Genomic DNA, 25110 nt, shown 5'->3' on the forward strand with positions numbered 1-25110 from the left:
TACTCCATAGCTGCAGCTAAGATTAGGGAAGAGAGGTTTTCCCTTGGCAAGACAGTAATTGAATAATACTTCTCTCCAGATGTCTGAATATTTTAGCTTCATTAAAGAATTAAGTCTCCTAGCCTCTTTGTGAGAGGTCAATCTTGTAGAGCCATCAAAAGTTTGGTAGGGCCACCCAAAAGCTCTTAGGAAAGCTAAGGCCAGAGTCAAGATCTGTTGTCTCAGCCCTGTGTGTCAACTGCAGGAACTTTTCCCATTTCCCCCTAGCCTGCTGGTTAGGGACAGAGTTTTGCATTTGCCTAGTGCTGGGTGCCCATGGAGCAACAACCCCTTTGCACTAGCACAGAAACTGTGGTGGAATCATTAGCTCTGAAGTTCAGAGCATGTTTTAACTTCCATTTCTCTACACAGGCTTTCTTCTCATCAGCAGGGAGTATGGACAGTGCATCAGGGTTTCCTCAAGCGAGCAGTAATTATCACCAGGAGGTCTACCAAAAAGAAAAAAGGAGGTCAAAGTTCTCTCACTAGACTGAATATAGAGGGCTGCTTACTTTTGTGTTTCTTATTTGTTACCTACTGTACTTGTCTTGGAAGCTTATTATACACATACAGGTGTCACTCTGTGCTGGTAAGGGGTGAGAGTACCAGGGGACAGAGCAGCGATGTCAGAGCTGGAAGCAGCATGTATCTTTGGGTGATTGTTTGTATTTTCTTTCCGATGAGTAGTGCTGGTGTCTTTTGGACCCTTTCATCTCCTTCCATCTCCCAAGTCCTAGAAAAATCAGATGAGTGCCAAGCACGCAGGGAAATGTTCCTCTGCAGCTGGAGGAGGGCACTGTCTTCTCCAAGCAGCGGAGGCTGTGAAAGCTATGTTGCTTTTTTCCCTTTAGGTCAGGATTGAGCTAACTGGGAATTTACCCAGCAATGCCTGGTTGGGGCTATCTTCACAACTTACTGTGATTTGTTTCCTTCTGAGATGAGGCATCTCTAAGGATTCTCACCTTCTGTCTTTCTCAGTAGTTCTTGCCTGCTTAGTTTTATTTCTGACTTTGCCTGCCTCGCCTGTGCACCGTGATGCTGCATCCACTTCCACCTTTGCAGCCCAGCTGCAGTCCAAGGCTGGAGGAGGCACTTTTGGGAATGCCTTTGCATTCGGGAGCACTGAGGAGTCCTCAGGGCTGCCCACATCTCTGCCTCAGCAGAGGCCATGTGTCCTTAGTGAAAAGGGTCACTGTCCTACTGTCCTAGTCAGCTCCTGCATGTTTCACATCCATTTTTCCTTGGTGGTGTTTGTTTCTGCTCTGTGCACTTGTTCCTCTTGGGCAGCAGCCACTCGGGTGACTGGGCTGGCGGCTCCTGGCTGATTTTGGTCAGTGCAGTGTTTTGTCTGAGGGAGCTGTCTCTTGGGCTCTTCATCTGGAGAGTGGTGCTTCTAGAGAGCAGTGGGATAAAACCTCAAGGTAGTCTGGCAGCAGTTTTGGTGGGGATTTTCTGGCCATTTTGCTCCATCCGTTGCCTGTCCTTTGCTTGGACCGGTCGCATATGGGAGTGGTAGTGACCTGTACTGAGAGTTGGGGTTGCCTTGGTGTCACTACCTGTGGTCTCCTGGAGCATCTGGATTGTTAAAAGACTGTTGTGGTATGAGCTGGGTGTCTGTGAGTATGTCCCAACTTTGCTTGTGCAAATACACCACAGAGGCACCCCTGTTTACTAGCAGCTCCCTTCACTCTCAGCTCTTTTCTCACCTTGTAACTCTTTTCCATTACACATGACTAGAAATAAGTGGCAGGCAAAAGTGGAAATGATGTATTGCTATAATGATGGCTGTTCTTCTGTACAAATGCATGGATAAGAGACTGCTTGGGGAACTTGTTGTTTCTAGGGTGTCTGCTGCCAGGTTGGTGGGAGCATTTCTCCTCACTGCCAGCATGGCTGGGTGGTTTTTCTCAGGCCAGTGAAAGATTGATTTATTTATTTTTTTTTCTCTTCCATGCAGGCTCTTCTGAGTAATCCCTGCTAGCTGAAGTACAGGGCTCCCTCATTTGTTACCTCCATGGTGTCTGGTGAGCAGAATGCTCAGAATGGCCCTTTTCTAAGAGCCTCTGATCTGGAAAATAAGTCTAGACAACTGGGCCTGTGCCTCTGGTTTAGATGGGCAGCATGAAAGCACAGGCATGCCTGCCTTTCCCCCACTGCCAGGACACCACTCCCCAAAAGTGTAAACCTGCAGGCTGCACACGATGCCTTGGAAGCCCCTGCTGACTCTTGCATGCTTTTAGGGCTTTTTTTAAACCCACCTTTATACATAGTGGGCACAGGCCTATAGTGGTTGATACAATACTGTCTGCCTGTGCAGGGAGTGGAGGGAACTGAAACCACCAGACCAGCAGTGCCTGGCGATGCCCAGCGGGCTGTCTGCTGAAACCATTTCTCACACCTGTTAAACATCTGAGCTGCACCAGAGTGGTGGCATACGTGTGTCCCCACAAAGGGAGGGGACACACGAGGGAGCGTCCCCTCATTTTTTTTCTCAGTGCCTGAGCCCATAGTAGGATATACATGAGATCTTACAGCAAGGCCTTGGGTCAGGCTGCCTGTCAGCGGCTCGTCGCAGGAAGGTGACTTGTGTTAAGTCAGGAAGTTTGTCTCTGCTACGGTTAGGTGCTCTCTAGTATTTAATGTGAGCAATCCCATCTGTGGTCTGTTGCATTATGGTCTGCCCTTGCTGTCAAGGGAAGGCAGTGCTTCCTCTCCAGCCTGCTCCTTGTTGCTGTATTTGATCCACACCTCTGCAGTGCTGTGAGCCTCTGCCAAGCCTCCCCCGTGGCACAAAAACAAGCAGAGAAGCTGTCCGGGGCAGGAATGCTAGGCACTAGCAATCAGCTAAAGGCTGCCCTTCCTTATTTCTGTCTGTTATCCACCACCCACAAGAGAAAGCAGCAAGAGATGTTGCATCCTTAATTTTTGTACCCAAAGCAGAACTTGAGAGGGAGAAACCTGGAGTTCCCTCTGTCCTGCCCAGGCAACATCCTTCCCTCACCCCCACAAGCTTGCAGGAAGCTGTTGGGTTTGGTTACTCATTTGTGGAGGTCAGGACTAGGTCTGGGTTTTTTTTCCTTTGTGTTTAGGAAACAGTTTACAAACTGTTTTGAGCATGGGGGAGCTGGTGGCGTGTGAAAGAGACTTTTCAGCATCTTTACTGCTGGACTCATGCTAATTCTCTGCCCTGCCTCGTCTTCTGTAATCTCTTTCTTGGTTGGCAGCATGAGTATTTCTGAGTGCTTTCCCCAGCCTGCAACCCCGCCACCTCCTAATATGACCTCGGTCACCAAACCACCTTGGGACTTTATTTTTACTCTAGCTGTTTTGTTTCACATGTTAAAGTTGGTTTCTTTCCCCTAGCAGTGAGAAGACTTCTCTGCAGAGGAAGTAAAAGAGTGCCAGGCTGCAGTTGAAACTGGTTAAACACTAAAACCACACTCCTAGCCTCTCTGGGTTTGAGACGTGACATTCAGCCATGAAGCTTAGCGCTGGCTTTTTTTGCTTGCCAGTTGTGCACCCTCCCTGCTTGCATTTAACTTTTTTTTTTTACAAACTGTTTTTTCACTTTAAATTGCTAGTAAAAACCTTGGCTGCAGTTCCTACGTTAGTGAACCAACCAGAAACGCGGTTGCACCTTGCCCAGGCTCGTCATCTTCCGTGGATGCTCAGTGCTGCTCTGCTAAAGCTCCCAGAGCTCGGCAGAGCCTGGTTACTGATTTAGTCTCTGCACACATGTCATGTAGAACCCACATGTTGCTTTCCAGCACAACTTGACCTTTTGTCACTACCCAGAAAGTGAAGCCTAAGCTATCAGTAAGAGTTTCCAGAAGTTGGTGTTGATCTTGTTTTTTTCCTTTTCTTTTTAGACCACGTTGGTGGTTTTATTTTACTGTGAAGAACAAGGCAGGGACTAATGTTACTTGAATGGGAGAGACACCGACATGGTCTCCTTCCGGTACCACGCATCTGGTGCTAATGTGTGTAGAAGTATCGTGGTGGATCAGAGGTGGGAGCACTACAAGGACATCAATGAGTTATGCCTGTGTGAGGGGCTCCACTCTATCCCAGTGCTCAGAGAGGCTGTGGTGAGGGGAGCAAGACTTCAAGTTCCAACAGGCTTCTCATACTCTAAAACCGAGTACAATCATCCAGAAACCGCCTTTCCCTGTCAGTCACTCTTTCCTCATTTCCTCTCCTGCTGGTGCTGATCAGCCAGGGATTTGTGTGTAACCAAACCCCCTCCTGCTGCTGCACATTAGTCCTTTCTCGTGGCAGCAGATTTGATGATCCAGGCACTGCAGAGTGCTGTTGGGAGGGAGACTTTGCACTTCAGACAAGAACACTGCCAGAATTGGCATTACTGGTAAAGGAAGTAAAATGCCCAATAGTAAGGTTGGGAAATTTCCCAGAGCAGAGTGAAGGCTGTAGACAGTGATTTCTCTTCAGCTTTTTTTTTTTTTCTTAGTCTGTGATCTTTGTCTGAAGTTGGCCCAGGCCAACTTTTCCTGCTGTCTGTTGTACACTTTGGGATGGGCACCTCATATTCCACAGCCAAACCTCTTAATTCTGCCATGGGGAATGTTTATTTCTCTTCAGTATTGAATGAGCCATTTCCAGATGGGCTTCGTATCCACTGTGGAGGTGGGTATTAGGAAAGAAACTTCCTTCCGGAGGTTCAGGGAGTGGAACCTGCTGGAATCTGTGTCATTTCCTCTGTCCTTGGCTCTACTCTTTCTCTCCAGCAGGTTTCATTGCTGCATAATTCAAAGTGGAGAGGGAGATGCTTCATGCCCTGTGTTATACTGCCCAGGTAGAAGCAAAGGCCCCAGAAATACTCCAGGAATGCAGCAGGGTGAACAAGTACCCCCAGGTTGTGGGAGCCCAGGGCACAAGCTGGCTGTGAGCAGCTCCCCTTATCCCTGGCAGTGAGCATGGCTGGGAGAGCGGGAGCGTGAAGGTTGCGTGCAATAATGCTGTCATCCTTCTGGAAGGCTCTGTCTCTGCTCAGCCTGTTGTCCAAATGTCTTCTCTGTTGGCCTAACTCCATCTTAAGCCTTTCAAGGTTAGATCTCTTCAGTCTTCATCCTTCTTAATTTCTTATATTGTCTCCCTGCTTAGTGCTTTAACCCCACAAGTAATCTACTCTCTGACAACACCCTGAGCTACATTCACAGATCTCTAACCAGAGCTCATCACATGTTTCCCAGTGTCAGTTTTCTATTGCAGGAAGGGGATGCTGTTTACTTCTGGCAAACAGTATAAGCTGCTTTTTGCTGGTTAGAGCTGCTTCAGTGCACAGCACGTGGCCTTTCCCTTACCTGCTGGACGAAGAATGGCTCTGCCTAGGTCATCTCGCTTTCAGTGCTTAATCAGATGCAGCCTTGAAGAGCTGAGCTTGTATCCTAAACGACCTGCAGCACCAGAGCCAATTTGTGAAAAGTTTTGTGTTGAAAGTTAACTTGATATCTCAGCTGAGGACTCTGGCATGTTTGCATAGATTCATAGAGTTTATGGCCAGCAGGGACCATTAGATCATCTAGTCTGATCTCCTGTATATCACAGGTCCTTAAATTTCACCCTGCTACTCCTGTATGAAGCCAAATAACTTGTGTTTGGCGAAAGCAAAACTTCCAGAAAGATATCCAGTCTTGAGAATCCACCCTTTTCCTGGGGAGTTTGTTCCAGTGATAATTGCACTGGTTCTGAAACACTTATACCTTATTTCCAGAGAGATTGTTTCCAGTTTGTTCTTGTGCTTTGCTATTCTGCGAGTGTAAAGAGCCCTTAAGTACCATGGAGGCACTTCGCACCCTGCAATCAAATTGCCTCCCAGTCTTTTTTGATACACTAAACAGATTGAGCTGTTTAAGTTTTTCACTGCAAGACATCATTTCTAGCCTTTGAATCACTTTTATGGCTGTTTTTTGGACCCTTTCCAATTTTTCAGCATCCTTTTAAGAATAAGGGCACTAGAACTGGATGCAATATTTCAGTGTCAACCTCGCCAGTGCCGTATATAGATGTAAATGTGCTGTCCAGTGCCTGCTCTCTGCTTACATCTAAAGGACAAGTTAACCCTTTTTACTGGACAGTGCATGGGGAACTTGGCCGCTGTAGTCCCTAGAGCCTTTCTGGAGAAGCTGCCTCAGGCACGGTCTCCCGGAGACGTAATTTTACATGATCCCAGATGCATAACATGACATTTGATTCTGGAAAACCCCAGATTTTGAAGCGATTATAATAACCTTGTGTGAATGCCCTGTAGCCATCGTTACTTACTGATCCATTGGCCTTTGTGGCACATGCAGTTTGACAGCAGAATTTGCTCTCAGTTTGTTGATTAAAAACGTTGCTAGTGAGTCTCTACCAACCTCTTTCCATCCAGTTCAGTCAGAGTCTCTGAAGACCACTGCTTTTTAAGAGGTTGCATAAACATTTTTAAATCTATTTAAGGCTAGTATTTTTTTCAAGGATGTTGTAATGTATATTTTCAAGAATGTTCTAATGTATAGAAAGCAAACTGAGATAAAAGTTTGGTTGAAAAGGAAATAACATGTATATAAATGTTCTATTTGACCTGTTTTCCTTAAATTAAAAGTTGTCCTAGTGAATTCGTTATTAATTAATGTTAAATTTATTTATAGTTCAGGTGTTTGGTTTGGAGCCAGTGAAGTTACCATTGCTTGATTTTTTTATCTTACTAAAATGCAGAATTTTCTTGCTTATGTTTCTCATCTCACTTTCTCCCTGTAGTGATGAAGGGGAAAATCAAAAGCTCATTGGTTTTGCTGGGGGGCTTCCTAAATGCCTCTTCTTCTTGTGCTGGGTTGCTGACTTGCAACTCTTACAGCCGTGAGATGTGTCCTGGAGCTGTAGCCGCTGCAGTCCAAAAGATCAGGAAGCTGCAGGAGTGTCTCAAAGTCTCTTTGCCTGGAAATTAATTTTGTATGCATGCCTCAAGGCCACAATACATCAGGGTTCCCTCTTTCTTCCATGTCATAGCAAATTGGATTTTACGTTTGTGCAGTGTCTGATGTTAAGTATCAGGATTCTTACTGGAATGGCTTCTAATGCTGCAGAAATTAATCCATTTCAGGGCAGGACATTGCGACTGCTAAACAGAAACCTGCATTAGAACACGTGGCAAGAAGAAGCCAAGGCAAGCTCTGTATCCGTTTGTGGTTGCAGGTGGTATATGAAGAGGAATGATTATGGTAATTAGCCCAGCTGGAATTTGCCCACAGCTCTGTGGGTACCTTGTAAATAGTGCAAAAATGCCAGACAATCTTAATAGGCCTTTCGTCTCGTCTCCTTTATATAGGTAGCCATTTGCACAAAACACTTTCCACCAGCACTTTGTTGCGATTGCACCTGTAACAGTAAAAACCTCCTCTTGGTATCTTGCCAGTTGAGCCCACTGCAGCATCTTGGAATTTTCAGGAAGCTCTGTATCGAGTGCTTGGTGTTATTTCTGTGAGAATATGCCATGAAAGACACCAGCCAGAGCTGTGCCTTGCAGCTTTGGGATGGTGTGGGATAAAGGCTCAGGCTCATATTTGTGAGGCCATCTCCAGGGGAGGTAGCAGGCTCACTGCTGCTGTTGGACTGGGTGGTAAAACTCTGAAGGAGCTGCCTGTGGAAGAGAGGAATAATCTTAATAGTTAACGTGGTGTATCTAGCCCTTGAGCTGGGAGGGAGAATATGGCATGGTTCGGGTGACTGGATGTTATTTCACACAGTTCTCAGCAAGGAAGCTGTGCCTGGAAAAGCCTGGCTGCCCAAGAAACCCTGAAAATATTTGGGATGAGTGTGGTACGTGTTTTGGAGCAGAGCTGTGTGGCTCTGTGGTCTGTATCCCAACCCCTTGTCACTGAGGAGACCCCTAGACTCAGGAGAACGTCCCGCTGTGCTCCAGTCCCTTCCACTCCGGTGGAGACAGCACATTTGTTACAGGCAGTTTTGCATCTGGTCTCTTGATTAATGGACTTGTCTTTTGCAGCCTATTTTGACTCTGACACTGCGTTCTGCTCCACAGATGCTTTGCTGATGTTGAAGAAAGTTTGCCTCGCTTGATAAAGACCAGATCCTGAAATTTACTTCCAAACCTGAAGTAACAATTTTTAACTTGAAATGCTTTTTCCCCAGGAGTCGCTGCTCCAGAATCCTTCCCTTATTTGGTGCCTCCTTCACAGCTGGGACTGATGCTCAGGTGCCAAAGCTCTGTGCACTCCTTGCCGTGAGCCAAATGGGTCCGTGCTGGGTTCGAGCGCGGCAGCTCTGCTTCCCGGCCCGGACCGTGGCACTCCCTTTCCCTGCACACCCCGGTGACATTCCCAGTGTTTCTTTGCTGGGGCGGGAGACACCGTTTTCAACCCTTTTTGGTCGGTGCACAGTCTCTTGAGGTTGGGTCTTGCGTTCTTCTTTTCTGGCTCTTTTTCATGACAAACCTTTCCTGAAGCTGTCTGACTGCCCCTGTTCTGTGTGTTGTCAGGACGTACTCCTTGTGGCCTCTCGGTGATCTGAGCTGGCTGTTCCAGGACTGTTGCTATCTCTGCACTTAGCTGCTCCGTGAGAAGTTAGTTGTTAGTCACTGTTGATTTCTTCCATGGTAACAAATCCAGTTTGGTTGGCGGTGCGGTGTGTGAATGCTCCCCAAGCAGCAGTGGGCTGCTTCCTCTGGTGAGGTTGCCTCTTCCCAGGTGGATTTAGTCTGTCTGCACATGCTGACTCATGACAGCCAAAACAGCTGTTTTCAGCTTCAGGCACTACTGTGTGCAGGGACCCCTTCTTCTTCTTGACAGCTGGTTTGTTTTTATAACTAATGCCTTCACTATATGCTCATAACTTCCATATCTGTGATGCCCGTTTTTCAACTGGAAGGGCCAAAAATCTATTTTTTGACCTAATTTTGTTGTTGTATAAGCCTTACTTGGTGGGCTCTTCCCAAGCAACCAACTGGGACCAGCTAGATTTGCTTCCCTGTCCCAAGAAGCAAAGCTGTCTGCAGAGGGCAGTGATGTTAGTGTGCAGGGAGCCCTGTCTTCCCCTGGCATCCTGACATTGGTACAGGGACCATTTTCAGGAAACTTTGGAGGTGGCCACCCTTGGAGTGCACAGGGAGAAAGCTGAAGTCAAGGAGTTGTTGCAGGTCTTGTGCTAGCCCTGTCAGGGTAGTGAGCACACTGGCAGGGCTTTGGGGAAGTGTTCCTCTCCACCCTGCAAATGCAGAACAGCAGGTGACGGGGGGGTTCCTCCTCCCTGCCCCAAAGCCAGTGGAAGTCACTGTTTCCCTCTTGCTGTGAGAAGCAGCGTTGGATGGGAGGAGCAGGGAGGGCTCCCAGAGACAGGGACAGGTGAGTCACTAGAGAAAGACTCATTCAGAGAAAAGCCCAGTCAAAGCAGCCTGTGGCCTTAGCGTGAACTTGGAGATGAAAGGTCCAAAGTTAAGTGATGAGCTCATCAAAACCTCGAGGCTGTGAGAGAAAAAGATGAAAGAAGCATGAGAGGTGCCTGCTTGAGATGCCACAGTGCTGGGGCACACAGGTCTCTGCCTGGGCTTGCTGGGTTCGTGCTTAAGTTGGCAAGAGGTATGAAACACTTTGTAGAGGCAGGTATCCTGATTCCTTTTGAATAAAATTATAAATATATATATTTATTTCTGCACATATCTATGTCCCAGTTCAGCACTGGTTCCTGTGGAATGTGACTGCTTAGTCCTTGGAATTGGGAGCGAAAAGGCTGAGTGTGAGGCTTGCTCTGAGAAGGTGGGGGTGAAGCTGAGCCCTGGCGAGCCCCCCCAGAGCTGTATCTCTGCGGGAGCACTCTGGGCATGTCCCTGCTGGGCGCGGGCGTCACTTTCCATTCAAGGTGGGGAGTTTTGGTACTCCCCTGCTGCCAGTAAAGTGGTGTGGAGATTGCAGGGTGAGTGCTCCCACGGCTGCACGTGAAGGTAGGCCTTGGAGAAAAACTTCTGCCCCAATTTCTTCTTTCCCCCACATGCAGCCTGCTAATCAGCGTTGTGACAGGCTTTCCAGTAGAGAAGGCTCAGGCCATGAGCTCCTCCTCTTTTCCGTATCATCAAGATATGGAAAAACATCAAAGGACACAGAGCTTGGACCCCCTCCTCCAGCTCTTGCAGGCAGCAGAAGCATGTGGGCTTGCTGTGGGGCAGAGTGCTGCCCACTGCCCCAAAGGCTCTTGCACCTGAGCTAGGAGCTCAGATTTGTTAGCCTGTGTCTGTCAGGGTATGCGGTTGCAGCCAGAGCCATGGAGCTAGTCACAGACCAGCTTTCTACCTCCACAAGCTGTTGCCTGAAAAAAAATGTGTTTAAAGGTTTCAAGCTCTGAGTTACCTTGGTGTCCTAAGGAGGATGGCGGAGAAGCAGCTATATGCAAACTTAGCTGGCAGAGCAAAGAAGGGCTTTGCTGTGCTGTCCCAGTATTCCCCAGTCTCTTCTGGGTTTCATCTGCAGAGTTAATAAAATGGTGGCAAATAAAGTTGAGTTCCAGTGGAAAGGGCTCTTTAGGGCAGCAGTAAAATAGTGAGTAAGCAAGAACCCCTTGCTGCGGGGGCCAGTTTAATTGGTCTGGCTTGTTTTATGAGACAGGTTTTATGTTTAAACTCGCACATGGCCCAGGAGCGACTCTGCAGCAGGGCATCATTCTCCTGCATGGGTCCTCCGGGAATGCAGCCCGGGTTAATTACACCTACCCGAGCAATCGCACCTCGCGCAGCAGCTGGCATAAGTCACGGCGTGAGCCGAGGGGTTCAGAAAATGCGGGTGGGAGGTGGTGCCAGAGGTAGGACTGCTCGCGATAACCATCCCCTGAGCCAGGCCTGGCTGGGGCTCGGTGCTGCCTGGAGGCGCGGGGTGGTGGCTGTCTTGTCCCCTCTCACGTGTACCTGGCTGGGATTGCTGCAGCCCTGCCTGGTAACCTCGTCCTCCCTCTGCGCCTCTGATCCCGCTGTAAATGGAAGTGGCGTCGCTGACCTTCACGGCAGGGGTTTAAGATACAAAAATCTTGTGCAAATAGGAGCAGAGCAGTGGTGCTCTGGGTCGCTCCTGGTCAGCATCTCCCCGCACGGTGCTCGGAGCCTGGCTTTTCTCACCGCGCTGAGGCTGTGCAGGCGTGCGGTGTGAGAGGAAAGCCTCTGGCTGTGGAGAAGGTGAGGAGGAGGCCAGTCCACTCCTAGTGTGACATAGCCATCTCCGGGGCCAGGCAGAATGACTCCTTACCCATCCACAGCCTTCTTCAAAGCTGTTTAGATAAGGACTGGGAAAGCGCTGAGCTGGCAGAGGTGACTTAGAGCACAAGTAATTATTCAAGGTGGGTTTTTGTGCTGCTGGACCTGAGCAGGGCAGGAAGCTGCCTTCAGGCCAGCTCCCCCTGTATCCCCTTAGCTCTGTCTTGCTCTGGTCATTTAATAGCAGCACTGCTGCTGCAGGCTTTCCTCATACATCTGAACACTGGCTCCCTCTCTGTAATTGCTTAAGGGTGGGGTTAAATGAAGGGGTGCAGCACCACCCCAATGCCCCTTTGCTTCTGACAGTTGCTCCTGGCTTTGTCACTGAACTCGCCATGTTGGCCTCTCTGCAGAAGAGCGTCGCTGAGGGCATCCCGCTCCCTCTCCACATTGACCAGATTCCGCTCATCCTCCTCTGCAGAGCACCGAACAAGTTGCTTCTGTTGGTCGTTAGTTTGCTGTTGTTTTTTTCCCGTTGGTGGGACAGGCTGCCTTTGGGGACTCCCTTTTCCATAACCCCTCAGACTGCGCTTTGAGCTTACGGGGCGTGGAGGAGGAGCCCTTCGGCCGAGTGGCTGCCGGGGCTGCGGGTCCCGGGGCCGGTGCCCGCCGGGCAGGCACCCTGCGAGGCAGCCTGGGACCCGCAGAGGGTGCTGTGTCTCCATCGCCTCTCCCGGCTCCAGCTGTTTGGCACTTGCCCGTGCCTGTGTGCATGATGTTTGTAAGAGTTTGGGCATGTCCATTTGGTTCCCATCTCCAGTGCCACCCCCAGCATCCAGGCCAGGTTCTTCTGTCACTAGGGACATTCTTAATTCACAGGAAATCGGAGAGAGTTTAATTGTTTTCTCCTCTCTTTTTTTTTTTTTTTTTTTCCCATGCAGCTGAACAAAAGGTTCATCCTCAGTTTTCTCCATGCCCATGGGAAGCTGTTTACCAGGATTGGGTAAGTGTGCAGGATGTTTATTTTATTTTCCTACATTACAAGTCTTTTTGGAATTTAATATTGTTAGCAACTAAGCTGTGTTTGGAGCTGAGGGCACAGGGTGTGAATTCTTGCAGGCCTAGCCTCCTGGTTCTTATTCTCCTTACCCGCCCTCTGATCCACACTGGTTATTCTTTGGGCTTTTTCTTCCCTCACCTCAATGCCCAGTCCTGCCCGTGCACTGGGACCCTCTGGCCGAGGCTGAGCTTGGATGGCTGATACATGGGAGGGACTAGAGGCTGTATTCCCTCTCTCACATCACCTAACTGTGCTCCCTTCCCTTGAATTTCTGGTTTTATCCCCCCCCCCTCTTCCATTCCCCCCTGCTCTTAGCCAGTGGAGAGGTGGCTCTGGATGACTTGCAGTGGCTGCTGCCTGCAAGGAGCACAAAGCCATCGAGGCAGAGAACCGTGCAGTGGCTGAAAGCTGCCATCCGGAGCATGTCAAGACAAGCCTTGCCCTTCATCTCCTTGCTGCCATGTCAGTGAAAGCCTCATAGCTGAGAGCTGCCCTGGCTGTGGGAACGGGTTTATACAAAGTGCCCTTGGCAATGTCTGTCAGAAACTGGTTTCAAGTAACTGAACAGCTACCCTTGAAGCAAAGCAAGCCTGATGCAGGCCTGGGCTGAGATCCCAGCTTCGAGGACATCCTTATGACCCACAGAGCAAAGCTCAGCCTTGCAGCTGATGGGCTTCCCATGGAGCTCTCCCCGCTCTGGGCCTGGACTGGCCCTCGCTCTCGAGTGATGGGGTGGCTGTGTGGGGGCGGCTGTTGGAGAGAGACCTCGCGTGGGTCCAGAGAGTCTCTGGCAACAGTGGTCTCTGCTTGAGCCTGCCAGTACCTCGTAAGTAAATGGAGTCTCATGAGCTCTCTTGGCTCCTTCAGTCTCTCATGGAACTGCTGGTTACAAGATACAGGGCTGAGAGACCTTTTCCAGGCCACGTAGGTAAAGGTAGTGTGGCTGCAAAGTGGCATCTTGTCCCTACTGTTGGTTTTTTTGACTCAGATGTACAGTTCCCTGCCTCTGGGCCTGTAACCTTTCCCTCCTGGAGCGAGGAAGCACAGTGCAGGACACAGCACTGATCCTGCCATGCAGACTGAAACCTCAGCGCTTGCTCCATCCAGCGTGCTTTCTAAGGTGACCAGTCAGGCGTGACGTGCTTGGCTTTGGACCTTTCATAAAGCAGTGGGAAGTAGGAGCTGTGCTGGCCACTTTGCTGGAGATCCGAGTGTCTGAGGGCAAGGGGGAGAGCAATCTGCTTGCTGCTGGTGCTGTTGATCTCTCCCCGAGTCACAAGGCACTGATGATCTGCTTGTGGGCAGCAGGCTGGCCTGCAGTGAGGAGGCAGAACTGGATGTCCTCCTGCCTGCAGGAAGAGAGGAGGAAAGCTGCGAGAGCCCATGAAAAGTTTGGTAACTGCAACGTGTCTGTGCCAGAGGGCAGAGCACCCAGGGAGCTGCTGGTCCTCGGCTCTGTGGGGCTGTGCTCGCAGCCGAGCTCTGGTTGAATGCATGCCAGCAAGGGGATTAATGGGGATGTTGCAGAGATTGCTTGCACATTTGGCTCCTGAGACTTTTGTGAAATTAAGATGCAGCATTTGAGGCAGTTGCTTCCCAGGACAGTCATTTAGAAAACCCAAGTATGTTTAATGGTAGAATATCCCCTGAAGTACTTAGAAGAGAACTAGAAAGTAATACCATGACACAGGAAGAGAAAATCGTCCAGCCCTGCTAAACAGCTTCCGTGCTTAAAATAGGTAAAAGGTGAGGAATAGTTGAGTCCTCTTTGGGCAGGATTTTAAGTGATTTATCTGTAAAAAATACGGAAAAGATGATGTTGCCCTAATTGGACTCTTTTGCTCCTAAAACCACAGGTAAGCAATTTATTAAAAGCTTCCGCTCTGCTGCTGACCTGCTGGTTCTGAGCTCAGTGGGGTTGCTGCATGCCATTCCAGATGTGCTGCAGTATCAAAGCACAGCTGGCGGCGCTGAGGAAGCCCTCACTCCTCCTTGTTGTTATTCCATGGCAATAATCTTCATCTCCTCTCCAACAGCCCATCCTGCAAAGGACTCCTCCATCCCCAGTGTCCTGTCTACTCTAGGAGGATGTTGCTGGATATGCTGGATGTGGTCTGAGATTTCTCAAAATTAGGAAGTCTTTAGAAGCAATCAGTTTGCTCTAATTCCCTGGCTGTGCCCCAAATCCAGGAAAGTTGCCTCTTCCGGGGGGTGCAGTGCTTTTGTAGTGGCGGAGCTGCTCCATTCTGCACAGCTACAAAGTACAAGGGGCCTGTTTGTTACAGCCCATGTTTGTGGGCAGGTAACAGAGACAACTGCTTCAGCAAACAGTGCCTGGGGAGGGGGTACCCCCGCTGCTAGGCAGAACCAGTTGTTGAAAGGCATCTGTGAAATATGGTTAAGAAAGCAGCCATTTCAGTCTTTAAAAATAGAGCTTATTACTGGCCTTAAAGTCTGTTGGGGAAGCCCAGCAGAATTGCCCATGTGGGTTACCAGAAGTGGCTTGCTAATCCAGCCTGTAGCATGCTGATATCACAAGATCTCAATCTCTCGGGGGAAGATAGAGGAAATTGCTATGGAGGCCCCTGAGTTTGCCTGCCCCAGCTCCAGATGCCTCGCCCACTGCGGATTTTGGCTCCCTCGCTCCCATGTGGACATGCTGGTACAGTGTCCCTGATAACTGGAGTGGACACTTGCTGCGAGACAGATGCTCATTCTTGCTGGGTCTGGCTGTGGCTCTTTCTAGTTTAGGATCAAGAAGTAACCCAGCTCAGCAGAAGAGGCAATGGGACAGGAGGACCTGCCCTCTCAATAGTTTCCAAGGTTTTTGGCAGCTTCTCGGTTATAGAGTTGTCTTTACGGGGTACCAGGTGAGGACTCTCTTTGGGAGAGCTGTTGTGGGCAACCAGTCATTTTTGTGAACTGGCTGTGCTCTTCTTTGCAGTCAGTTCAGTTTTTGACCCCATTTCAGCTGGGAGGTTGCTGAGGATCCAACAGCTCTTGATAAGTAACCTCAGCTAATTCCCTTAGCGATGCCAGATGAAGAGTGGGATAAACGTGTCAGATTTCCGTGGGTGCTTGTGAACGGTGTTGAAAGCACACCCCATCCCCAGCCGTGGCACTGCAGCCGCTGGCTGCTGTGTCCTGATGAGCGACAGCAGTGCTGTGTGCTGCAGGGACCAGCTCCAGCTTTGACATTTCCAGCAGCTAGACGAGGCCAGTCGTTAGTCTGCGAGTCCCTGTCCTGTGGGGCTCTAAGTGATGAAGTTTAGGGGCTCAGTCACAGTGCTGGGGAGTGTGTAACCTGGGGGGACAGGGCTCAGTGCCATGGGATCCGATCCTGCCGTGCGGAGCCCGGGGACAGGCACCATTCTTCTGGAGGAAGCATGCTCTGGCCAACGTTCAATGCACTGGAATTGCCACATCCGCAATGTGGCACCAGTGTGTGCAGTTTGCTGCAGCCTGGGTTTCTCGGGAGTCCCATGGGCTGCTCCTGGTCCAAGAGAGCTGCTGGCCTCTTGGCACCCTTCCCAGATTGGTAGAAGTCAGTAGAAAAAAATGGTTGGTCAGAAATGACTCATAAAGGCCGTGTTTTCCTGCCAAAGGAATGCTGCCTGTTGGTCACAGAGCGATCCCTCGCTAAGGAAGGCTTCAGCTGCCTCTGTCGCAGCCTGCACCTTCATTCCCTACGGCTCCTGGATGGGAGACAGCACCCCAGGGGGTCCCCCTTCCCCAGGAGACGTGACACTGAGCGAGCTGTGGACTGACCGCCCTGCACCCTGGGCATAGCCTGCGCTCTACAGACTCTCTCTCTGTCTGCAGGATGGAGACTTTCCCTGCGGTGGCCGAGGAGGTCCTGAGGGAGTTCCAGGTCCTGCTGCAGCACAGCCCCCCTCCCATCGGAAGCACCCGCATGCTCCAGCTTGTGGCCATCAACATGTTTGCAGTGTACAACTCCCAGCCCAAAGGTACCATGTGCTGCTTTAGGGGAACCAGGCTGAGGATCAGCCGCTCTTTGTATGGCCGAGTTGTTCATGTGGAGAAAGGGGAGGGGGGGGGACTCACCAGCTGAAGACTGATGGGGAAGCGAAGTGGTGGTTGGATGCCCGGGGGTGTCGGTGTGTGTAGGGACAGCAAAGGGACCTTGGCTGGGCCTCGGTGGAGCTGGCTGAGGTGTCTGAGGCATGTGGAGGCATCGCATCTCCCTGGGGCCTGAGTCATCAAGCACAGAAGGCAGGCACTGCTTGATGGCTCTGCCTTCCCAGCGTTTAGCCTGGGCCCTGCTCAGTGCCTGTGCTGGCGCCAGAGGGGCTGAGAGGATCTCAGAGACTTTGGCTGTTGGGAGAGTGGCTTTGCCTGTGACTGCTCGTGTCTGTGCAGGTGGCTGCATGATGCGATGCTGCTCTCTGAAAGGCCAGGCTGGAGGCTGCGCCCCGTATTAAGGCACCTAGAGAGTAAAGCAGATCTGGTATTACTCATCCTCCTCTCCTCGCCTCCTCCATCCACCCAGGAGGCTGTATGTGGTCTCTACCGTTGTCAAGTTTAATGTATTGGTCAGCAGAGATGCCACCAAACTAGAGTCCCTTCCACTGAGTTTGAAATGGTGCTTCCAGGGAATGTGTTTTTCCCTGTGGCTCCCCAGTATGTACCCAGTGGCAGGTACCCAGGACTGCCTGAGCCCTGTGTTTGGGAGCAGGGATGGGGCTGCACTCCCTGGGTGGTAGTAAGCAGCATTTCACATGCCAGTGGCTTGGGATTTACATCCCAAAGATGGAGGCCTCCAGCTGATGGATTTCAGTCAAAGCCACCATGTGGTGGGTGATCAGGCTGAGCCCCAGAGAGCTGCTGGTGGAAGATTTCTCCCTCGTGAACCAGTTGGCCACCTGTCAGACTGGTGGTTAGTGGCCAGGGTCAGCTGATGGAGTGAACCGGCGTCGGCCGGAGGGCTGGGAAGCAGCTCCCGTGTGCCGTGCCTGCTGCCCCGCCAATCTTGTAGGCACCTTCCTCTCCCAGGGGAAGCACTGGGGGAGCTGTCAGCCCCACTGGTGAGGCAACCTTGCCCTCCTGCCTGCGAGATGCCAACCAGTGACAGTGTGTTTATCTTTGAACTGCAAAGTACTTTATGATTATGAGCAAATGCCTCTGCTCAGCCCCCCCGGTAGGTATATTAATAGCGGTGTCCATGCCACAGACAGCAGTGGGTGGTAAAGAGAGGAAGAGATTTGTCTGGGCTGTACAGCAAGCCCCTGTGGCAGAACTGGAAGCAATCCCAGCTCGTGGACCACTGGACTCTGCTCTTCTATCCGTAGCTGAGCTGTGGATGTGTGTGAGTGACAGAAAGGCAGTGCTTTTTATCTCCTGTGAAAAATAAGTATTCTCGGAGTTTTCTGCCTCCTGTGTGAGTAGCTGCCAGCTGCTCCCAGCTTTTAGATCTCTGGAGAAAGCAAACCTGTTCCTGCTGGGGACTGCAGGCTGTGCGCAGAGCAGGTGGCAGCGTGCATGAAATGCCTGCAGGTCGGATGGCACTACGGCTGCCATCTGATGCCTGGTGCCCTTCAGGGATTTCCCTGAGGGCTTCTTGCTCTGGTGACCCTAAAATATCGCTGAGAATATTGTTGGCAAAGCAAATCCTGTTGTCAGCACAAATGCCCTGGTGGTCTCCGAGCGCTTGTGTGCTGAGTGCTGGCACAGCGCGGGTTGGGCTCGGTGCCGACACTGTGATACTGAGAAGAGCTGGGTGCAGAGGGGGCGGGGGGGAGCAAAGGGCCTGAAGTTTAAAAGGCAAGCAAGAATGTTTGCTGAATTATTACCAAGTGCCCAGCACGGAGCGAGGGTGTTGGCTCCTTCCCCCGGTGTGTGGGTTGCTGTGGGCAGAGGGCTGGCTGGAGCATACGGCAGAAACGGCTGTCGGGAAGGTGCGGGTTTCCATTTCCCAGCACATGAGTCACCTCCCTGGGTTGTAGTAGCATGGGCAGCGGCAGGAGCGGGTGCGAGGGGACCGATCCACCCCTGTGGGTGGGTGGGAGGCTGGGAGGGCGCAGGGAGCCGTCCCACCCTGCCTGCATCCCAGTTGCCAGGAAGCATTACTGGGGAGCTGCGAGCCCGGCTCGCCGTAGCGAGAGCTTGGCTGCGTCAGCTCTGTAGAGCTGGATCTAACTTTGCAGTTGGACCGAATGACCTCTAGAGATCTCCTCCTACTGAAATCCTTCTGCAAATCTGGGATCAGAGCGTGTCTGTGTCCTTCCCATCGCAAGGGCCTGTCTGACCTTCAGCTGGAGCTCTCAGTAGCAGGAGGAGATCTGTGGGTTGGGGGCTGGGGAGGGAGGTCGGTCTGTCTGAGAGCCGCTGTTCCTTGTTGTCCCGGGGTAGTTCTCTCTGGGGATTGCTGCTCCCTCCATCTCCCGCCATGTATTTCCAGGTCTCGAGAGCCCCAGCTACTCCTGAGAAACTTGTAAACTCGCTTGCTTGCCCTGTGTCTGGTGTCTAATGAATCCCTCGTGCTGGGATCCAGTGGTGCTAGCAGTTGTGGGGCGGCGTCGCCAGCAAAACAGTCTTGATGTGGGGAACTTTTACAAAATTTTATGCCCATGAACACAAACTTTTAATCACATATTCAGGTATTAAGAAAAAGGAGACTTGAACAATCAAATGCTTTAATAAACACCTTTCCTCTCTCTTCCTCCAGCTTACACCAAAGACCTATCCTGCCCCATCTGTGAGTCTCAGCTTCCCCTGTTTTCGTGCCAGATTATGCTTGGTCTGTCCCAATTCCTTCGGAGGCAGCAGGCACTGCAGGAGGTTGAGGACTCATGCTTAATGGTTTATATCTGCCACTCTTTCCTTTTTACTTGTTTTCTTTTGCTGTGGTGTGGGTTGGCCGTGGTCTCTCAGGGCTGTCCCTGCCCTGGCGTGGGTCCCCGTATAGCAGTTGTGATGTGTCCTCCTGCACACCTCTGGCTCCTAGCAGCTGCCACCCTTTCGTAAATCAGTTTGTGTGAGGTCACCATGTGCTCTTCTGACAAGCTGCCTTTTTGGGGTGCAATGGGGTGTTTAAACTGGTTTCAGAGCCAGCCAGCTGCGAGCGACATGTGGTGTTTCACAGCCTCCTCCCACGCAGGTCGCTGGTGCAGCCCCCGGCTACCCGGACCCTGCAGCCTGTGCCCAAGGCAGGGCTTGGCTGTGTGCAGGCAGAGCCACACGGTCTGTGCCCAGTGCAGGCAGCTGAGCCTGTGCTTGTCCCCCAGGGGCAGCACCAGGCGCGCCGGAGCTGGTCTCAGCTGCCTGTGCAGCCAGGCAGCACTGGGAAGACCCTGGGAGATGGATTTGGTCTGTTGTTTTCTCTGACAGAAGAAGCCAAAGAATTCCCACATGAAGTGCTTCCCCTGCTGTTCGGCATCAAACAGCATATTGCTCTGAGTGAGCCACTCTCCCGATTGTCCAGGGAGGTGTGCAGCCACCAAGGATCCCTCTGACCTCCTGGCTGCCTCCTGGCAGGAGCATTCAAGGTGTGGAAAAAGCTTTTTGTAGACCTCAAACCTGTGGGGCAAGGAGGGCCCACCGAGGGGAGGGAGGCAGAGAGAGATGGGCATCTACGTGGCAGACACATGCAGTTGCTGGAGCTTCCCATGATGGGATGTAGGTGACTACCAATGTTTTGGGCCATCCTGGGCTCTGGCTGGGGTGGGACCTTTGTGGGGTGGCCCGTTTAACAGTTTGGTAGCCATCTGCGCAACCAACTTACAGAGAAGCTTGGATCCCTTTATCCCAACCACAAACACTCCAAGAATTTTAATTTTTTTTTAATTCTGTAATTTGGGGAAATAAAACTCTGGTTTCTGAAAAGACTAATTGAAGCCGTGCTTGCGGCAGGGGCATCTCGGTGAGGGGAGAGAGAGAAACCCCCTCCCAGCCCATCTGTGCCCAATTTACTCCGATCTGGCCTCTCTGAGGCTTTTTTTCTTTCTCTCTCTCTCTTTAATAATTTGTTTTATAATTCCTGGAATCAAACCCATCTCAGACACACTGTTTTATTTTACTGTATTATTGGATTATACTTCCTATAAATCACTGGATGTTATTCATAGGCCACCACCAGAATAACTTCCCCTCTCCCCCCCCGACGGCCCCGCATTCCAAACAAGCGCGCACCAAAGTGGGGGTGCAGCAGCGCGGGGCACCCTAGAGACACTTCCCGGAAATCCCAGCAAATTTGCCTGGCTGCGGGTGTGAAGCATCAGGCTGCAGCACCTGGATGCCTTCTGGCACTCTCGGGCCGGTTGCATTGTGCCGTGTGGAGGTTGTTAGGAGGTCGGGCTTAGGTGGAAGTGGAGAGGGGAGGGGGCTGCCATATGTGCATCCTCAGCACATGTAGGGAATGAAGTTGCATCCCCCGGGGCTGAGCAGAGTCAGGGCATAGAGGCACGGGGAGGTTCTAGCCAAGCACAGCTTTAGCTGAGGATTGGGAAAGTGGCTTGTGTTTCAACCAGAGGAAAGTTCGGGCAGGGCAGGGTGACCAGCCTGTAGGGCATCTGCTCTGCCGAGGCCCATGGGTGAGGAGGAAGGCCTGCTGCTTGCGCTTGGGCAGTGGAACTGGAAGAGGGTTCAAGAGGGCAGCCAATGTGGCAGGGTCAGGCTGGGCTTTGGTTCACAACCCTCCCGCCTCTGTCTTCTCGAGTGGAACATGGTCGGGTTTTCTGTGCGAGATAGGTTTGGCTGGGAAACCTTGAAGGCTTGTGCAGAAAGGAAGGATTCACATTCCGCTCCCTGCAGCACATTCAGAGCAGCATCTGTCCCCTTCACGCTGCCACACTGGTGTCCTCAGAGCAGTATAGAGGAGGTCAATACTGCACAGGCCCCTGGGTGTAAAGGTGCTCTGCCTGGCTCACAGAGAACTGCTCTTCCGCAGTGAGTGCTGCTAACTACAGCCCTTGCAAGGGTTTGCTAACATGCACGGTCCTGCTTGCTCCTGTACCAGCTTCTGAGATGCTGATTTTGCCTAAGTCTCCTTGATAGATACAACAAAGGATCTGTAGGTTAGTGCACGTCAACTTCAGTGTCTAAGCAGGTACAGGACCTGCCCTTTTGCACATGTACTTGGCACCCCAGCCTGGCTGGAGAGGATGCATCAAACCTAGAGGACCCCCTGAAATCAGCCTGTGCCTGTGTAACCAGCAGCCTGCTCCACTGTTGTCCTGCCACTGCGCACGGCCTGGTGCTGGATGGAGCGTGTTTCGCTTTGCTGACCGCAGCTGCTGGCTTGCAAGCTAAAGCGTGAACCCCTAAAATATCCCCAGAGTTGCTGTAGAGGCTGGTGGTGTCTGCCCTCAGCAGAACCTCAGCTCTGACCATCTTCACGGTTCTTGCTTGGTTTCCGATGCTTGGACCCAACTTTGCTGAAAGACCTAACTGCAGCATCAGAAAAAGGCTCAGCAGAAGCATGTGCTGCTCGCCCATCTCAATGGCTTCTCATGAAGCTCTAACCACATCTTGCACACTGGAGCAGACAAAGAGTGCTGGGAGTTGAACACAAAGGGGTCCAGTGCATTTGACTGAGTTTAAAAATAAAGTGGTGTTGTGGGACGGCTGACTTGGTTTGGTAGAGATTTAAAATTAGGCATAAAACAAAGCTTAATAAACCTCAGGCGGTAGATAGCAGAAGCAGCAACTTGATCTTTCCCTGTCTGGGGAGCAGAACTGAGCCTTTTTCTGCTATTTCCCCTCTTTGCATGGTAAATACGTGCTTCACTAGAGTCCAGCCAGTACCTTCGAGCAGGTGCCTCTGTGGGCCGTGACAGCTTTGGGCACAACATGTTGATGATGATGTTGTACCATGGGGCTGTGTCTCGGGGAGGCTGAGCATCTGGGGTCCTGTGCCCCAGTGAGAGCGGAGCCTGAGGTCCCTCCGCCTGCCTGGGGGACTCGGGTTTGTGATGCAAACACAGCCCGCTTGATGTGAGGAGGATGGAGTTGCACGGTTTCATAACGGGCTTTCTCTGGGGTGCTAGGGCTTCGGTTGTCATACAGCAAGTGTGGACTGACGTGTCTATACTGGGATCACCAGCATGCACCTGGCAGCTGCTGTGTGCTGTTTCCCTGTGAGACTGGGTAGCGCTGTCTTTAGAGAGATGGTGTTAAGACGTAACACCTCCCAAGGCCTTAAGTTTGGGGGAACTGGACATTAAATTCATCCTTCCCCTCCCTTCATGTTGCTGCTGTTACTCGCTTTGGGGCTGAGTTGTAATCAGGAGAGGAGGGCTGGCTGGTACTGGTGTCCACCCTTCCCCGTGCTGCCTGGCTTGCACGGAGGCTCTAGAGCGAGCTGATGCCGAGATGTGGCTGCCTGGGAAAAGGGCTTTTCTTTTTAACCTGTTTTGTTGTGTAATGCCTGCTGCTCGCTGTGCCCAGGGGCAGCCCAGACCTTGGCCTTGTGAGCAGGATGAAGGGTTGAAATGGTGCGGGGGGCGATACCTGCATTGCTCATCTCAGGAGCCACACGGTTTCCTGTGCTGAGCTGCTTGCTCATGCTGAGCCTCCCGAGGGACACATCCATGTCTGGAGGTGGCAGCCCACCCTCTAGAGTCTCTCCTCTGAGCACTTGGGAGTGTTGGAGGTTGGCACAGTTGCTGGGAACTTCAGCGCCTTTCCTTTCAGGGAAGGAAGCTGTCTCGGACTTGAGACACATCAGCAAAGTTCAGGTAAAATACTTTTGGCCCAGATGTGTCTTCAGAGTCTCGCTCTTGGGCTCTTGAGGCTGGTGGCAGCAATGTTTAGACCAAAGTCTTCCTTTGCTTATTCCCCTCTGTTTCCTGTTTAAAAGGCAGATTGTCACATATTTGGGGATTTATTTACCGTAATTGGAGTTATTTTCCTGGCTGCTGGCTTCTGCCCTCTGATGCAAGACTCCCTAGCAAAACGTGTGTCCAGAAAGCCATGTGACGTTTTTTTCCCCTTGCCACAAGTGCCAGCAGGAGATGCAATAATCAACGCGCTGCAGGGAATTTCCACTTGCAGTTCAGGTTTCTTGAAATCTAGACGTTGGCTTTGGAGGTAAAAGATTGAGCAGGGCTTTGTGGCAGGGAAGAAAAAGGTTTCCAGCAAAACTGAGTGCTTGCTGGTGTGTCAGACTGATTCTCCAGTCCTGCCCTCCAACCAAAGTGCAGGAAAAGTCCTCTCCAGTGGTGTCGGATGAGCTCGCTGGGGGCTTCTGCCCGGTCGGCATGTCACATGAGCACATCCTTACGTCTGCCCTTGAAGCTGTTCCACCAAACACAGGGTGATGCCGAGATCTCATTTCAGAGCAACAAGTAGAGGGGAAATGATTTGTAATCACAAAGCTCGAGTCTGCTTTACAGCCAAGCTTCGGCAGCCTGAGCAGCAAGTCAGGACAGAGCCAGTGACCGGTGAGGTCAGGTTGAAGGGGCTTTCATGCTGCTGTACCACCAAGGCATGGGCCAGCTCTGCAAATGCTGAAGCAAAATGACTATTTCGACGAATAAGTAGCATCGATGTATAAAATAAAAGGCAGGAAATGGACTGCTGGCACGCAGTGTCCATACGTCCTTCTGTAAAATGAGAAAGAAGGTGCCTGAGGCAGCTGTCCTGGGGCTCTGCCTCACCCCTGCTTTGGTGGTGGAGAAAGAGGGGTGCCAGGGAGCCAGAGTGGGGTTGCACCAGGTGCAGCGGCTTTGGTGAAGCTTTAGATGTTTGCAGCATGACAGGAAATCCTCTCGCTTTTAAAGAGATGTTTCTACTCTTTATTGTGCATTGTGCCTTTGATTTCCTCGCGCTTCTAAGCAGCACCAAGTCAATTACTGTATTTCTATTTAATTCTCTGAGAGAACATTGTATAATTAGGCTAATTATCGTGCTTTGTGAAGTTGTAAAACTCTTGATTGAGCTTGTGAGGCTGTTTTATAGCCTGCCAGGTGTAGGCAGGGAGGGCTGCCTGCCCCATGCCCTGTGCAGGTTTGGGTGCAGCCTGCCAGCTCGGTGAGGGTAGCTTCCATCCCGGGGGCTGCCCCGCAGGCCCGTCCCCTGCCGGCTCCATCCTGCCTCTGTCTGCTCGCAGGCTGCAGTCCCTCAGTGAATTGGGTGCCTGGTGCTGGGGGGGCTTCATCTGGGAGCAGGCATCCTTAGGGGCTTGGGGTTGGGATCTCTTCTTGCCTTAATGCTGACATTAGGAACGGCAGTGTAACCAAGGCTCTGTTTCTACTCCCCAGTGCCTCTGCAGTAAGGAGGTGACCCCACACAGGTTTATGTACGGAGACCTTTTATTTTCCCTGATTAGGGTTTGCCCAAGCTGCATGTGCCCGTGCAGCAGGTTCTTAGCAGCATGGTACTGGCTCTGCCTGTGCTAATTAATGGTCAGGAGGAAGGTGAGGACTTGTTGAGCGTGACCTTCAGGTGTCACCCTGGCTAACGTGATGCTCAGTCCAGGATAGTCTAACCCTGGCTGGGTGACAGCACCGAAGGTATGTGGCCCTTCTCTTAATGGAAGGGTCATTTTTAATTCTGATTGATGTGGCTTGTGATGGCTGTGGTTAACGTGACCATAGGGCGTAGGTCACACGGAGAGGGCACGAGTGATTTGCCTGTCCCTGAGGTTGGCACAGGGCTCTGGTGCGCGCTCTCAGGTCCCCCAGCTTGCGGGGTGGGATGAGAGGCAGACAGGAGTGTGTCACTGTGGGCTGGGAGGGAGATGCCCTGGAGGGGGTGTCACCGTTGGCTGCGGGGATTCTTCGTTCTCCCTTCTCCCGTCCCTCCCAGCAGCGTGTGGTCCCCTGACCCTGCCTCGGTGAACACCCGGTGCTTCTCCGCCAGACCC

General features: G+C 51.5%; 1 protein-coding gene across 2 annotated transcripts in view; it reads left to right on the top strand.

Annotated features, from left to right (window-relative positions):
- SMG6 (SMG6 nonsense mediated mRNA decay factor) overlaps window positions 1–25110 on the top strand; it is a 115066-nt gene that overhangs the window by 14132 nt on the left and 75824 nt on the right. For both annotated transcript variants that reach the window (XM_074922841.1, XM_074922842.1), the window contains exons 9-10: window positions 12169–12230; window positions 16110–16255. In XM_074922841.1, coding sequence (XP_074778942.1) covers window positions 12169–12230; window positions 16110–16255 — 208 coding nt within the window. The remainder of the gene's footprint in view (window positions 1–12168; window positions 12231–16109; window positions 16256–25110) is intronic.

Source organism: Athene noctua, chromosome 19 (genome assembly GCF_965140245.1).
Source record: "Athene noctua chromosome 19, bAthNoc1.hap1.1, whole genome shotgun sequence".
NCBI classification, from domain to species: domain Eukaryota; kingdom Metazoa; phylum Chordata; class Aves; order Strigiformes; family Strigidae; genus Athene; species Athene noctua.